Source organism: Pseudochaenichthys georgianus, chromosome 15, assembly GCF_902827115.2.
Source record: "Pseudochaenichthys georgianus chromosome 15, fPseGeo1.2, whole genome shotgun sequence".
NCBI classification, from domain to species: Eukaryota; Metazoa; Chordata; class Actinopteri; order Perciformes; family Channichthyidae; genus Pseudochaenichthys; species Pseudochaenichthys georgianus.
In genome coordinates, this window is record NC_047517.1 from 26035032 (window position 1) to 26052440 (window position 17409).

Here is a 17409-nt window from a genome sequence, read left to right on the forward strand (position 1 = left end):
GAGGGACTTGTACTTTGCTTGAGCATTTCCATGTTATGCTACTTTATACTTCTACTCCATTACATTTAAAAGGGAACTAATGTTTGTACTCCACTATTTATTTAACAGCTTTAGCTACTTTTAACAGATGATTATTTGCTGATAATACTGTTGTACTTTTACTGAAGTAAGACTATGAATGCAGGATTTTTACTTAACTGAGTATTTCTACACTGCAGGAATGCTACTTTTAAAGGATCTGAGTACCAAAACTGCAGATATTGTAAACACACTAATGTTTCTCTGAGTGTAGAAAGTAGGCAGGCACCATGCTGATGCTGACTACACATCCGCCCGCTGCCTGTCGTCCTTCCTGCCTTTGCTGAGGGAGGGGACGGTGCTGACGGCTGGGAGGACGAGAGGAGAGACAAGAAAGCTTTGGGGAGATATTAGAGTGGGAAACGGCCCAGGTTTCCACCGTCCGTCGGGAAATAAACACCCCTATTTTCTGAAACGGTTTGATTTGTCATCGAATCGGAACTGAAGATGTCGACCAGTCGTCAGCTTAGCGAGAGCAGGGCCATCCCGACCAGGACGGTGTTGATCAACGACACAACGCAGCTACCTCATGACTATTGTACCACCCCTGGAGGCACTTTATTCTCTACCACTCCTGGAGGTAAGGGGATATCCCGACTACGCATAGTCTTTATTCAGAAAATGGAGGATAATTGTCATTTTGTGGTGTTTGTACTCTCACAAAACCTTTCACTGCTCATGTAATAGTGGCCTATAGGCTGCCGTGTCATCCCGATCAAAACAAAAACAAAGCTAAGCCCCGCCCCTCGCTCTCTCCAGGCTGTGTGATTGGCTGATTTGCAGCGCAGAGATTCTGATGATGGCATTGTGCAGTAATATTTAAAAAAGGTGGAAATGTTTTCTTTGCCACCTATGTTTATGAATAACACGACTGTGATAATCTACAGTTTAAGGCATTTACTGTGCGTCAGCTATGCATAGCTGTATTTGTATTTACCTTAGAGTTTGGAGGCCTTTCAGATAAGGATGTGCAATACATCCACCAAGGATGCTGTACTGTACGCATCTGCTTTATAAACAGATTCACTCAGCATAGCAATGTAATATAGACTTTCTGACAAAGGTTTTAGCTTTTTATTTTTTAGTGAAAATGATCCATCACAGTCCATGGTGACTTCTTCAGACATCTTATTTTATTCCAACAACATTCTAAAGCCCAAAGTATACCTGCATGGTTTACAATAATATAAAATAGAGAAGCAGAAAATCTTATATTACCAAAGCTTGAGCCAACATTTTTTAGTTGGCATTTAGCTTGAAAAGGACTAAAACTAAGAATCAATCATATTTGCTTGTATATTTGATGTCAATCAGCTTATTGACTGACCATTTCACATATAAACCACCATCATATTTGAGAATGTTATGGAATTATTGTTTAAAACTGTGGTTTAAAAACTAGGGGGCAAATAGACCACTGAAGGGTTCTCATAGCCAGAGAAAAACATATTAAGTAAAACTAAACGGCCTTTGGTCACAGTACATCTTGACCTGTCAAACACATACTGCATATCAGATTAATCACTGCATTGCATGCAATTATTGCTGGAACTGTGCCACCGATATCGTTATTAGTTCCACCTGTGCAGTTCTGCCGTGACACGTTAAAGTGTGTACTCGGAAAAAGGTCAGTGACTCTGATTAAATGTGAGCGATAAATACTGTTATGAAAGCAAGGCTATCAAGTTCGATGTTAGGTCTATCTTCCTCCATGTCTTGCTTTTTATAGTTCCCATTTAGTTGCATTTCCTTTCATTTATTCACAAGGACAATTGACATTAATTAAAATGTCTGTAAATGTGCCAGTATTTAGTCAGCTGGTTACCTCAGTGAGATATTATATACCAGTTAAGGTGATGATATTTACAGAAGACAGCGATACAATATAAAGACAGCAACACAATGCTTTCTCGAGCGACTGCAGAAGACATATAGATCAACAGGAAGCAGTAAAACACAGCCAAACGGATCTCTTTATATATTTTTTAACACATCAAAACATGCAGAGTACCCTTAAGCAAAAGGGCTTGAATAAAATACAACCATCAGGATGGAGATCTAGATAAATAATGTCAAAAGATGCAGTTACATCTTATTAAAATGTGTATTTTATTTTAAGATGTTGGTGCCTTTTGACAGGGTTTTAATCTGGGTTATCTTGATGATGACAAGCCCTTTGACTCACGGCTCATTTGATAACACCGGCATGAGATGCTTCCCAGGATAGAGCACGATAACTGTAACTTAATACGTGTTGTGTTTCAGGAACCCGGATCATCTATGACCGTAAGTTCCTACTGGACAGACGTAACTCTCCCATTGCCCAGACTCCCCCGGCCCACCTGCCTGTCATTCCTGGAGTGACCAGCCCAAATGTCCTGAGAGAGAACAAGAAGAACGAAGCCAACAACCACATCAAAAACAAACATGATGGCAAGCCCATAACCGGTAAGAGTTACAATAGGTCTGAGTAACCATCTTTCTTCTCAAACATTTAACCAACACACCCTCTGTTGTTAAGCTGTAATTATTCCACTTAATACCCATTATGATATTAAAGAAGCACAACCTGTTTCAACATACCTTTCTCAATACATGTGTTGTTTCTTCTTTTCAAGGTGATGATGCTCAGTTTGAAATGGACATCTAACAGACTGGAACTCCACCAGCAAAAGAATATGACCTGGCATCACCCGTGTCAGTGGCTTGGCTTGTAGAAACCAATGTTGTGAGCCCTCATGGCATCTTCTTTAGCTCTCTGTCTCGCTGCTGGATGTAATGTGTGTAAACCATGGGAAATCAGTGTATCATCCAAACCGGTACAGTGTCACCAACTCTGGAAACTACGTTCATTTGTATAGATTTCCATTGATACCAGTCACTGTAAAAAAAACACACATTGAAGGAGCGGGCCTCAAAATGGTGTACCCAAACACATTGTCTAATCCGCAGATTTTAGCACTCATCTTCCAGCTTTCTGTGAGTCATGATCTCTAACAGAGCACACTGTAAAACGGACACAATTCCAAGATAATTTGAGGGAGGAAGTGGTAATTTTAGTACTGGCCTTAGAATTATTCAAAAGCTTTGATATTCATCACATATTTTGGTTTTGAAGACGCATGTTATTTAAGTGATTTTAGTTTGTGTTTGCTATTTGGTTCTACTTCAAATCTCCATAATATATTCTCAATTGTTTGGTCTGGTACCTTTCCTGCGATAGTATGCAAAGGGACGCTGTGTTGTTTTTATTTTGCAATTTGATGAAGATTTAATGCCATTCCAAGACTCTAGTTCCCATTAACACCACAAGCCCATGTGAGTTTTAGATTTTTTAAAAATTGAATTTTAGGCTGTTTTTAAATGTTTTGTAATCATCAAATTATTGTATTTCTCACTATGATGTAAAATTATTTATAATACTGAAAAACAAGCATTTTATTAACAATTAATTTAAAAGTCAATGTCAAGCCTTTCAATTCATCACTATGACGATCTGGCTTTACAGTTTCTCTCCTGCTGAGAAAAGTGAATACCTTTTCTCCAGATTTGATGTGACTTTGACCTAACTGGTTAGGTTTGTAGACAAGATCTTTGTGTTGGTGTTAGGTCAATCTAAGAAAGGGAGGAATACGTCTTCTGTGTCCACACCAGATACACATTTCAATTAATGTGATAATGGTGAATATCCCAATGGTAATTTTTAAGTAAAATACAACAAGATTTTTGAAAAACTTTAAATAATCCACATATTTTATATGCATTTTATTTTTGAATACAGTTTCTTAGTATTGAGGTATTTGTTTGGGTATCAGCACTGTCAAGCCTTTGGATTTGTAAAAAGTGTCAGAGAACCAGAAGACATTGTTTGCGTCAGGCTTGATAGATGTTGTCCCATAATCTACAAATCTGACCCAGTGTCCTTAAATCATCATACATTACCATATTATTTTAATGTCTGTCCATGCCTTACTTTACACCAAATGCAGTAACTAAAACTAGGTTCCTAGTCATCAATTTGTACTTTCCAACAGATGTTTATTTTTTCACTGTAACATTGAACAGGAAACATTGTACTTGGCACTTAAGACGAAAAACACGTCTTTTTATGGATTTTGATTTTATTTATTTTTTTCTTCCTAAAGCAGCTGTGAAGTTTTTGAAAGTGTGATGGTGCCATTTTGGGGTTTTGAGCTCCAGGTGGCAACGTGGCTAAAATAATGCCACTTGCTGTTTGAGTCCCAATAGTTTATTTTTTTTTCTTTTGCACCACAATCAGTTTGCTAATTGTACACTTTCCAAGTAGCGACTCCTAACTTTATCATCATGAAGTTCCCCTTTTATTTTCAAATGTATTCCCACCACAAGTTTGTTTCTATGAGTGGAACCACAGAATGGCTGAAATTATGTCTATCAAGGATTTTCTTTTTTTCTTCTAGGCTTTTTAGTTCATTCAGGTTATTTCTGGTGATAAACACATTGAGGAGTTGCTTGAAAACCAATTTGCATTGCACATTTTTGCTTTCTATTACGGCATCATAATTCATATTGCAGATTTATTTCAAATCCGTTTGGTTTCACAATGAGGGCTTAACATTGTGTGTTGAAAGAGATTTGAAATAAACTTACTGTAACTTTCTGTTCTGAATTTAAGTAACTTTATTTTAAATGAAACTCCAATGCCAGTGGACACTTTTGCTGAAAGATCAATAAAGTTCCGTAAGAAAGAAGTTAAGATGTTGTGTTTTTAATTGTAATCTGCTTTTTTGAATGTAACAAAAATATATCACAGATTCATGCTATTTAAGAGCGGAGCATTATTCTCATCTGAAATGTCACCTCAAAAGTACTTAACTATAAATATGTCTTTGCAAATGTCTTATTGCATCAATTAATTTTCCAAATCACAAGACTATATTTGTTCAATTGTAGTACACACCCAAGTTCGATTTCCTTCTAGGCAAAGTATTACTCTATACATGGTCATACCTACATGTCCCTCTTATAATAGTCTGTTAATAAAAACTGTGATTATTGACTGGGTAATAATAAATAGACGTTTGCTTGTCTGACGTCTAGTGGAATAAAGAGGAACCGCAGATGGTGTTTTCCACCTAAATGTCAGTTTACCCCAAGTTTACCCCTGTTTCATGGTCTCTACGGTTTACCTTCAGTACTTTTTACATTTTCCAATTTGCCAGGCACACGGCCCATTCTGTTCTTTAAAGTGTGTGTGTTAATATCTATAGATTTTTCAGTATGAACGCTAATATGAAAATATGTTTGCTTTTGTGGCGACGAAAGAAGACATTTCTAATGTTTATAAATTCATTGTTACATATTTGAACAATGATTGTATTTCATCAAATAACTAACGTTAACTAAGAACAATTAATTCCGCGAGTTTTTTTATTTTTGTTTACGCTTTTACATCAGGCAACATAACTGCGTGCCCGCTCAATTTTTCTGCAGGCATTTATTCGGCCGCCTGCTGGTCCTTCCTCCTTTTCTACGTCCCTGAGCAAGGCCGGCGTCAAGATGGTGAGTCTTGCGATAAAATATCAAGTAAAATCCGTTGATCATCGAGGCCATCCTTCTATCTGCACACTTATCATGACCATAATGTGATCGTTTAAGTGTTAGCTACAGTATAATGTCAATATTGATGTGGTATAAAAGTATCCAAGCATAAAATCAGCCACCATCCAAATGCTAACCTAACTGATGCCTGCCCGGACGTTGTACACTCTGTATATACCTCCTTTGGGATAGCCTATACAGTTTATACCTTGCTTTTACTAAGCAATATATGTCTTTAACATACTCTGTCTCTCAAAGAAATATTTAAGTATTTGGGCTTTGTTTAGAAGTCTATAAAGAATCACGAAATGCTTGCTCCGAGCGGCTAATGTTAGCATTCACTATACAGGTAGCCATGGCCGGGCCCTCATGTTTGTGAACAGGAACATTAAAGAACCCTAGTTATGCTCAAATGTATTGGACTGGTAAAAAGTTGATCCAAAAAAACGAGGCGGCATTGAGGCTCTAAAAGCTTTACATTTGCCTGGTTAGTAAGCTATCTTAGCCAGTATGTTAGCTTAGAAGCTATACGATAATGTTGTGACAGCATGTACCTGGTAATGGCTGAATCAAAATGTTAGTTGTATGTGTTGAGAATAGTAGTTAAACGTTTGAACATTTTCAAGTTGTACTACTTTCTCTCTTCAGAATGACACAGTGACAGTCAGGTCCCGAAAGTTCATGACGAACCGGCTCCTTCAGAGGAAGCAAATGGTAAGGTTTCAAACAGCACTGCACTTGTATGCATGTATATGTGTTAATAACATAATAAGCTAGTTTTTTTTGTCTTGCATTCATACATTCATTGCCTGTTCTCTCTCTGTAGGTCGTCGATGTCCTGCATCCCGGCAAGGCCACAGTCCCCAAGACTGAAATCCGGGAGAAACTCGCCAAGATGTACAAGACCACCCCTGATGTTGTGTTCGTATTTGGCTTCAGGACTCAGTTTGGTGGCGGCAAGACAACAGGCTTCGCCATGGTTTACGACTCCTTAGACTATGCAAAGAAGAATGAACCCAAACACAGACTGGCCAGAGTGAGTTTTGCTTTGAGTTTTATTCACAATGTTTGTTTTAGTAGAAGGCATCTCTTTCCCCCTTTGTCCCCAATCAAACTGCTTTTTGGAAGTTGCATAACATGAGTTGCACTTAACTTGACATTTTGTTGCATCCTATGTTATTTTAAAAAGAGCAGCATGCTGCATTTCTATTCAACCTAATGCCCGGCAAGTACTGACCCGTCCTGAATTCATCTGATCAGACAATGGGGGGGGGGACATAAACTACAAGGGTCACCCATTTTCTCAACAGGAGGCCCTTAGGTACTCCTGCAAAAGCATGAGGTGCATAGAGCAGATACATGTTGTGAGCTTAATCAGAAGCAGCAAGATAAACTTTTCTCTCAATGAAAAATCCCTTCAAACCTTTTTGGGATTACATTTCTTATATACCGAGTTGTTGCCCACTGAATATACCCAATTTTTGAATGTAAATCATGTTAAGTAGTTTGAAGAACACTCATCAGTTAAAATTGCTGGAACGGGTACAATTGAGAAGATGTACCATGAAATGCAAGTAGGTTTCCCTTATTTTCAATCAACACGCTTGGTGGGTAATGTTGAAATGGCCTTTCATGTGGAGGCAGTTTAGGTCATCTTTATCAAAAGCTACATAGGCAAGGCTAAATTTTAACCCCCCCCCCTACAGTTTTAAAGCGCATCATTCAGTGCTTGTTGTTATGCAGCTTTCATATTATCATCAATCCACATTGTGATGCCATGAACATGCATGGGTAGTACAAATGCATGAAGTCATTGCGAAAACATAATTAAAATCCATAGATCACAATTAATTAAGTATTTAGATTAAAAATGTGCTAATTTTTTTTTTCTTAGCATGGTCTCTATGAGAAGAAGAAGACCTCAAGGAAACAGCGCAAGGAACGCAAGAACAGAATGAAGAAAGTACGAGGCACCAAGAAGGCCAGTGTTGGCGCTGCTGGCAAAAAGGTATTGTAACCATTTTTATCCTTTGTATGGTCACTAAAACTCCTCTCCTGTGATAGTATGATTTGTAAACATTGAATTTGTCTTTTCTAATCTAAGCAAAGAACAGAAAAGCCAAAGCAGGCTTCATCTAGTCCAACTTATTCTTTCTTGATTATCATCTCTTACATATTCTTTTCCCTACACTGCTGATCTCTTTTCACAACTTTTACCGTTTTAATTTCCTTTGCCATCTTTCCATTCGTATCAAATGTTCTTCGGGAACCGTAGAAGGTAAATGTTGTTCATAGATGGACTAACTCCAGTGTGCATATAAAGGAGTGCTGAATCCCCGCTAAGTCCTCCCTTTACCCCGCACCAAGCCCCGATGCACTCCCCCTGGATGTACACGAGGCATCCTGTGTGAAAGTATTTTACCCACTGGCCAATACTTTCTAGGCTTTTAATAATAACTAGTTTGAGCTGATAAATATTAGTTCTGTAAACCCCTGTCTTGGAAACCAAATGCCCCTTTTTAGTCCAAGTTGGCTAAATGGTCATTTTGGTTGTAATAGTTTAAGATGACGACTAAAACTTAATTCTGAATGATTTAACCCAAATAAAATGTGAGCTCGTCTCTGGTAGTGCTTTCAGGTGATTCTGGAGAAACAGTTTTATAGTTTGCAATTAAATCAATGAGCTCCGAAGATCTTGTGAGTGTTAGTCCACTAAGAATGTGTGTAGTTTATTCAAAGTAAAACCTGAACCCTGTGGCACCGATCTCTAACCTAAAGTCACCTAGCATAGCCTGTTGATACCACACAGCTGCATCTGTAATGTCTTCAGCCCAACTGGCTTTAAACATGGACTCTGTTCAGCTTTGTCAACAGCCACAACAAATTAATTCACAGATCTTTTATTTGCCATGTCCCATTAACTTAATTTTGTTTCATGTTTTGTTCTTGATTTCGCTTCTCATGGATTTCTTTTGCAGAAATGAGGTGTCAGTGTGCAGGTATAGAACAGCATGGTGTGCTAATGTGTTGCACATCCAAAGCAAATAGTCCTGAGCCCTGCATGTCACACCTTAGTCACCCTGCAGTTTTCCCTCAGTGTTCACCCCACTCTCCCATGTTGTTTCTAAGAGCCTGTTAGCAGGTTAACCTTCCACCAGTCCTTTGTACCCCTGTCTGCTATAATGGACATATCCCTTAGCTTTAGATCTGTCGTAAATAGAACCTGAGTGTAGCATGTGGATCTTAGTTCTTAGTGTTGTGTTGAGCTAAAAGCCTCCCAGTGAACTGAAATGTGTTTCTTTTACACCGGCTTATTCAACTCATAACAATGTTTTTATAAAACCTTGATTTATGATGTTGGATTTTAAACTGTCTTGTCTGACATACTGTGTTAACATTTGTTGCCCTGTTGACTTCATATTGTCAATAAGTTTGCGTTTTCTGTAGACGGTAAGTTTTCTCTTCTAATAATGTTGTTGTCTCCTTACAGTGAGTCCGGACAGCCAGGGAGGGTCTCCGTGCTCAAGATGTTCTTGTATATTGTCATCCAATAAAATCTGGAAAAAATGTTTTGGTCAAAGTGTATTTTCTTAAAAAAAACATTTATTTCTGAAGCCTATATTTCAAATGAATGTACGGTTTGGTGGCTCGAGAGACATTTGGTTGGCATGTTGGGGATCTGTAAATGCCTATCCCAAGCAGGACCTCTATCTGGCACCCTATTACTTAATCTCAACAAACTTGATCTTAAACGCTAATGTCACTTCTAGCATTTTAAAAGTGGCTGGATCTATACTGCATTTCAGTGACATTTGTATTGTTCAGCTCTAGATTGCTCCCAGGATTTCCTTTTTTTTTTTTTTTATAAAAAAGTATCCCAAGTTGTTTTAGGCAGCTGACTAAGCCTTCCTAAAGCAGCTTACATGGCTTTGACATGGGCGTATTGCGTCAGTAAGCAATCGGTATGATTGAAATGACTAAATGCACTTTTTGCTCAAATTACTTCATTTTTATGAATATTTCCCCTGTTAATGCACAAACTTGAGCTTCGTTTATAGTGACCTCACTTAATACTTGGCTTCGTTATGATTTACTGGCATGGATCAAAATAAGATCAGGGATGATGCCTGTAAAACATATCCGTGTTAGATTTGCTTCACTCACTGGCCAAAAACTAAGATATTCTATTGATTGGCTGGTGAGACCTTTACTACTCAATCTTTAAGTCATGTGTGGACCAATTTCACACATTATATACTTTTTATACACGTAATGGTACTTTTTTCCTTTCATGGACCAGTCAAATGTAATCTCAACATATTACATTTGATGGGTTTTGAATTAGTTAAAAGATGTAGCTGTAGTAACCCAAAATGGCCACATGAGGACTCCCTTCACTGAAATGCAAACCTAGTTGCATACCCTCACATGGTGTAAGTATTCACCTGTTGGATAAGGTATTCATCAGTAGTTTATCTTGGAGGCAAAGCCCTGATGACTGCCTTGTACTCATACACAGATAAGCCTGGCTGTGTAGATTAATTGCTTTTCCTGTTTATAAACACTGTTTGGAACAGAATAGATATCCCTCTTTGCATCATGACCTTTACAGATCATTTGCATAGAGCTACCCAGTACCCTGAGAGTGTGTGTAAATGAAGTGATTAAAATGCCAGTGTATGGTTTGTCCTCGGGGCAACCACCCCACGCATGCCTCCCCATTCTTTTATGAATATCAGCATTTCCTCATCGTAGATGCAGGAGCTGCAACCACCTCTTCCTTTGAGGAATTTTCCTTTTTGGTATCAGGGGAGAAATGTTTACTTCCTATAGGAAGGTGAAAAAGCAGAATCAACATATGTCAATGGAAGAAATAATGCTCATTTATATGTTTATGTATACAAATACAGACTCTAATTCACTGTGTTGCTCAAAATGATGACATGTGACTGTACTTTTTTTTTCAGGTAACACTGTCATCAAGAGCTTTATTATTAAAAGGCCAAATAGCCCTGTATTGGACACATTTCCATGCCTCTACAAAGTCTTGAATGTAGGTCACACTCCTGAGTGCTTATACACCACCAGGAAACAGTAGCTGGGAGGCACTTCCATTGACACATTCTAAGTTGTAGGTCCCTTCTTATAAGGGCCCCATACCCAGGCTGCCTCTGGGCTTCCCTTCAATCGATGTTAGCCGGCTAAGAACAAAAAAGTATCAAGATAATTTGGACTACAACACAACAGAAACCACAGTTCTGTAGGCCTATCATTGATTAAGTTGACAGTGAAATGCTGTATAGGCAAATACTGTTTGTTAAGTAAAGGGCCATATGACATGTTGGCGTCAAAATAATTATAACCTATGTTTTCATAAACCAACCATGACCCAGAAAAAATGTGTCTCAGCTAAAGTGTGTGTTGTGCCTCTGAGGAGGACGACAGTGAGTGGGTTGCATAGGTGTGGAGGAGGAAAAAGAGGAAGTGGGGTCTCTCTCAGCTCCACTGCTGTGTGGTTGTGGGAGGTTTGACATAAGTGCAGCTTTCAACCCGGGTATGGTAACAGATGGTGTTGGGAAATTAAGCCCCTCTCCACAGCCCTGCCGCTCCGTCCCAGGAGTCTCTGCTTCCTCTCTCTCTCTCTTCTGTTCCTGCAGCGTCTTTTATCCGTGTCTCACTCATTCCCCACGCTACCGTTTCTTATCATCTCGCCTCCTCCTCTGTTCTCTTGGTTGTTGGACAAGTGAACAATCAATTTCTCTCCACCTGTGTTTTTGTTAATCACAAAAGCAGTATGACATCAGTTGGATAGGTAGTAGCAGGCTAATGAAATAAGCGCGAGATTATTATAGAGAGTAACGGGAAGAAAGGACAAAGACGACGGGTTTGTGATATGAAGGGCGATAAGCTAAAGGGTTGAGGATGGATGGAGATCAGAGATAATTGGTCACACGATGATGTATGGCGGTGAAATTGTGAAGCAGGCTGGTATGTTCCCAGAATGTGCTAGCTGCAGCTTCAGCATCAGGAGGCTGTGGTGCGGGCCTGCAGGGACTCCCGTACATACCAAATAAAAGCAGATAAAGGACAATATTCACCTCTGATTTCCTTTAGGGCAGGCAAGAGTTCTGTAATGAGATTATTCCTCTGCTTGCTTGTACAACAAAAGTGTTTTTTCAGTCAGACTTATGATAGATGGTTATGAGGAACACATGTTTACGCCCTCACAACAGGTGCAGTTTTAATGGCCTCCCTCTCTCCATGCACAGAGTTGAAATGGTGATATTATAAGGAGAAAACATACAGAATGTCCAATGGTTGACTGTGTGTTTTTGCCAGCTTATCAATGCATACAATATTTTGGGGTTTTATTTCTTTCATATTTAATGTTCTAACACAACTAAGTGTATAATGACCAAGCTGGCTGCTGTTTATTTTTGCGAGCTCCAGACGGTGTGTTTTCAGTGGCACTGTGAACATTTTTGCAAGGCGTAACTCGGTGCTGTAAAGTGTGGCCGAGCATTTGAGGATGCTCTGCATCTTAATGAGGTATGTCTCTATTGTTGGCCTCAGCAGGGGAATCATCACAGCTCATTTTGCAGTCCTGCAGTGTCCTATCAGCTTTGGCAGCCTGCACTAAGTTCACTCCATCTGCCAGTTGCTAGGTGCTGATATATGAAATGATCTGTGCCTTGGTGGCCCCAGAGCACCAGGGAAGTGATTTGCTTTTGAGGACAAACTGTGTTTCGTGAATCCTAATTATCCTCTTTGCATCAGCAGCCTGACATGGTTTTTGTCATTTATCCCTCACTGGAAGCGGCAGATAGAGAGGGGGGGGGAGCGGCAGAGACTGCAGCAAACTACTTCTTCCCAAACAGACAGAGCCCCCATGGATACACTGTATAGTCGCTGAAATGCAACAATGGTATTCTCCACCAATCCATTTTCACAGGTTCAGGGAGAGGTGAAAAAAGAGAGTCATGCCTGCTGTCTAATTCTGGCACTCTAACCGGTGTGCACATATGAAAAATCACTTCTCGGTTTCAATCATGTGAGGTGTATTGAATCCACTCTGCGGCCTTTTTTTCAGACTGCGAACATGATGTCTGAGGCTCCGAGGACATCACAGCGCTGTGAAAGCATGTCCACCTGCCTCCACAGTCCACCAGACCTATGAATCCTCATGAATTCTATTCATTTTGGTTGGCATGGAAGGATAGTCTGTGGACCAGGAAGAAAAGGAGAATAATGGGGACGGTTGTAGGAGAGGGGAGAAAAAAGGGGGGGTTGTGCAGAAGGGGAGGTAAAGGAGAGAGGTAGAATCAGGAGGGTGTGGTAATGAGAGAGGCCAACAGATGTGAGTGACAGTATGATGGAATGCTCCATGTGATAGCCATGCTGTACTCTACTGCGGTGTGTGTGTGTGTGTGTGTGTGTGTGTGTGTGTGTGTGTGTGTGTGTGTGTGTGTGTGTGTGTGTGTGTGTGTGTGTGTGTGTGTGTGTGTGTGTGTGTGTGTGTGTGTGTGTGTGTGTGTGTGTGTCCTTGGGTTTTAGACAAAGGATATTAGGTTTGTGCAAATAATAATTGTATGCACATCATTTTACAGGCAATTCAAATTCAAATTTCAAATGCTATTATAATGCAGAATGATCACCACAAGATGTTGCCCATTTGGTAAACTTGTATTGCCCTGCTCTATTCCTGACATGATCTTACCATTCATATTATTGTTAATCATTGGCTTCCTTTTCACTTTCTTGCCAAAGTAAGTTAAGATAGCTCAAATAATCAGACAAAACTTAAACAAATCAGATTGAAATCTTAGTTTTTAGGTGGTATGTAATATTTTATTAGCGATGAGTAGGCTAGCTGTTTTCTTTGTTACCAGTCTTTGCACTAAGCTAAGCTAACTACGTTCTGACTGTTAGCCTAATATTAACCGAGTAGCCTGACTGTTTTTTTTTTGCTGAAATAGAAACGTGCTGCACAATTTATTTTTATTCCAATCAACATGCTCAACTCCATTGATATGCGAGTGGTGTTGATCATATTATATTTTGGCAAAAGTGTAATATTAACATATATAATGAAATTAATAGTAAGCGTTTTTTTTCCCAAATGTGGAACTATTCCTTTAAATATCTTGGTCCCACTCTTCAAATGTCAACTATAGTTTGGTGTAAAGGCTTTAAAATGACATCCATGTGAACCCAGGGGATGATAAAATAAACAAATTATGATAAGCGGCGAGATATTACATCCAACAAACTCAAATGATTTCCAACTTATCCTTATTGTGGGGACATTAACCGCATATGGACACATTTATAGATTTAATTTATGAACAAAAGCTCCCTGGAGCACAAGCCTGGTCCTTTTTTTCATCAATCAATGAAAAGAAAATGGTGTTAAGAACCTTACATCGCATCATGCAGCTTCCAAAGCACCAATAGGACTGTTGTGCATGGTTTTCCGATAGCAGTCTAAAACCAAATTGTCTCAGCCTCTGGTGGGTGTGCAGCAGTTTGATATAGTCTCTCTATATCATCTGAGAACACGGCCAAATTGTAATGGACTTAATTCCTCGTAAGGATTGGACAAGGTTTTGTTTGGACTTCACACAGCACTTGGCTGTCTGTATAGCTGAGTTATTCCACCATTTTTCAGCCTGTGCACATTCCTCCACTCATTGGTATTCCTGTTCATATTACCCTCTTCAATCAGCAGCAGAGGAGCTCTGATTAATGGCAACAGTGAGAGCAATCTCCCAGTGATTCATTAAACAGGACTGGCATGAATAAAAAGGGAGATTTGCTCATATTGCCTCTCAGATCCCATAATATGTTCCATCGCTGGAGAAATGCATAATTCATGGTGTTGTTAGGGACCCTCAACGTATCTGCACATACCTTATACCTTGGCTTATACCGTATATAATCAACTCATCGTTATAACAACTTTGAGGTAATGTATGTAAAAAAATGTTAAGTTAATGATTTACTTACCATTCTTAACCCTAGTCCAGGTAATTCAAATGTAATGTTGTTATCTCTCTTCATGTTTTAATAATCATCTCATCACTGGTACATTTTGTGGCAAATCGTACAGCATTGACATTTGTAGTTCAGGTTTTCTTCGACAAACAATGTGAACCTCATTCAGCACTGATATGAACTATTACTTTGTTTGAGTGTGGCTGTAAATAGAACTTTCAAAGTAGATTAAAAAAAAAAATTAAACAATAAGAACCCATATAATGGTTGGTTTTATGGAATTTAAACATATATAACTCCCTGTTCTTTAACCTCTGCTGCCAAGACATAAATACTATAATGTAATTTTCACAGGTGAATTACCTAAATTGCAAGAATAATATGAAAAATTATACATTCTGGTAATGTGGATAGTGTTCCTCTATGATACTTTCATAAATTGGAATATATGTTTAGACTATTGAAGGGTTATAGGTTAAACGTGCTTGAACACATTGCTCCCAAGCAAAAAGAGACATCCGGAGTCCTGAACCATAGCACCACACAGAACCCATCTCCAGAAAATCCCCCCGGTGCTCCCATCCACCATATTATCGCGGATTGATTTCTATCAAACATTACCCCCGCAAATGTTCATGAGCTTGGGCCATCAGGCGAGTGTCATTACTGCAGCTCATTTGCAAGGTAGGAGACGATCGTATGTGACAGGGGCGGAATTAGCTTTGTGTTGGCTTTCCGTCACTCTCATCCTAAACTGCTGCTGGGTGGGGGAGCATGATTAAAAGGATATATAATTCCACCTTGTGCATTAAAGACCCCGTGCCCCACTTTCCCTCCCACCTTTAATATAGATAGAGCACATAAAGGCTGGGGCCCTGCTTCTCCACTGTACTGCATGATGCTGTGGTGGAAGCCTATTTCTGTCTTTCTTCTTCAAGGTGATTACTGATATGAGAGATAAAAAATGGATGAAAGCATCCAGTTGGAAAGCCAATCATATAGAGATTCCCTTTATTGCTTTTTCATTAAAGTACACCTACATGAAATGGTTGTAGCTGAGCTGAGGCCATGTTTCTACACCGGCTCTATAGTGGTATCTTTTGCACCGTACAGCCGGCTGTCTCACTGAGCAGTGTTAAAAATCAATAGGCTCTGACCTTACCTCTGTCGGAGACCCCATCAGGACACAGTATGTCCTCCCCCGTCTCAGAACAAACACCAAAGTACCAAAGCCAGGAGTCAACCCTGTGGCAGCTGGTCAAGTGCCTGTTAATAATACCTTTTAGCCAGTTTCACAGCAGTTCATTTGTCAAATGTATAACTTACCTCAGCTTAATTGAAACATTTCCACATTGACGAAAATAACAGTTTGCTTTAGTTTAGCCACACAAGCAGCGTCACTTTATGGAGGGCAATATCAGATGGTTGGTCAGTCCAAGTTTTTTAGTCCAGAATTAAATATCTTTAAGATTGGATGCAATGCTATGACATTTTATACAAACTTCATGCAGAATAAAATGCAAAGAGACTTTTCCAAGACTACCAACAGTTTGATATTTTTGGTATTGAGTAAAATCCCAACATGTTAAGCAAAATCATGTCGATCAATAACATCGTAATTATATCAATACTTTGGTTTATGATCAAATACCTGCATTTACATTGGCCTCAGGTGTTATTATAATAGCATGCTACACTAAGACATGTAACATGATAAACACAATGCCTGCTGAATACAACATGTTAGCATTGAATGGACAATCTGCACTAATGTACATTCTCAAAATATTGAATTGACTGTTATTTTGTATAATATTGATTGTTGTGCTTTTATTTAGATCTTAAAACCTGTTAAGCCCTGAGCCTGTTTTTCAGGTCTCAGGCTCGAAAATGACATTCCAGGACAAATGACCATATCTTTCCTTCTAAAAGGGTTAATTAATAACCTTTTTTCTCAAAGTAATGATAAACCTGTGAGTTGGATGTAGAAAAGTTAGAATCAATATAGATGTTTTTTATTTGAAAGAAAATTCAGATTGAACATGGTAAACAACTGTAAATTATAGTGTCCGTCCAAAAATTCTTTTTTACTTACAGTGAAAACTATCCTTGGATGATGGGTTAGTAGACTAAAAGCTTTAGGAATCCAAAGTACAACATAATAAGTACCCTGTATAAAGATTGATGCAAAACAAGTTAAATCTGACCTTTTTAGCAAAAAAAAACCCACTTCTGGGGTCATTTGGGTGGATTTTCCATATCTCTGGCCCCCCTTTGTCGATTTATGGAATTTCTTTCTGACCATTAGAGCCAATAGAATCAAAGGGGGATTTCCCCACACACACACATCGTAAAAATGCAGTTTTGCTTCAGAGCGAACCAATCTCTCGCTCTGACATCTGGAAACGGAAAAGCAGTTTTATTGCTTACGTATTATCAGAAATAATTTCAAAGGGACACAGACACATTGGATTAACCTATGGATTAACTTCAGCAGCGTTTTTTTTTTATCGTGTTAATGCCATTGAAGACCACTTTTGACCCAACCCAGTCTCATGGCATTTCGTGTTCACCAACATGATTTTTAATCTATTGATTCGTGTTCACCAACACGATTTTCCCCTTTTTTTCGTGTTGCACAGCACGATTTTAAAAGCAATGTATTTCTACTGGTAATGTGTTTCGTGCCTGCAGCACGTCTTTTTCTCCTGTCGGGTCGTGGAAGACCGGAAGCTGTGTGGTTCATAAAAACATGTT

The 17409-nt window shown here is 39.0% G+C and overlaps 2 protein-coding genes across 3 annotated transcripts; both read left to right on the forward strand.

The window, feature by feature from the left end:
• Window positions 1-339: 339 nt before the first annotated feature.
• On the forward strand, window positions 340-4808 carry eif4ebp2 (eukaryotic translation initiation factor 4E binding protein 2). Its single transcript, XM_034100834.2, has 3 exons — window positions 340-658; window positions 2344-2526; window positions 2697-4808. Exons 1-3 carry the CDS (start codon window positions 526-528, stop codon window positions 2726-2728), a joined length of 348 nt encoding a protein of 115 aa, XP_033956725.1. The 5' UTR covers window positions 340-525; the 3' UTR covers window positions 2729-4808.
• Window positions 4809-5553: 745 nt separating this feature from the next.
• On the forward strand, window positions 5554-9227 carry rps24 (ribosomal protein S24). Of its 2 annotated transcripts, XM_034101439.2 has the most exons (6): window positions 5554-5619; window positions 6307-6372; window positions 6485-6694; window positions 7553-7666; window positions 8637-8657; window positions 9149-9227. In XM_034101439.2, exons 1-5 carry the CDS (start codon window positions 5617-5619, stop codon window positions 8640-8642), a joined length of 399 nt encoding a protein of 132 aa, XP_033957330.1. In that variant the 5' UTR covers window positions 5554-5616; the 3' UTR covers window positions 8643-8657; window positions 9149-9227. The 2 variants fall into 2 exon arrangements, with proteins under 2 accessions (XP_033957330.1, XP_033957332.1); XM_034101441.1 differs by lacking the exon at window positions 8637-8657.
• The last annotated feature ends 8182 nt before the right edge of the window (window positions 9228-17409 follow it).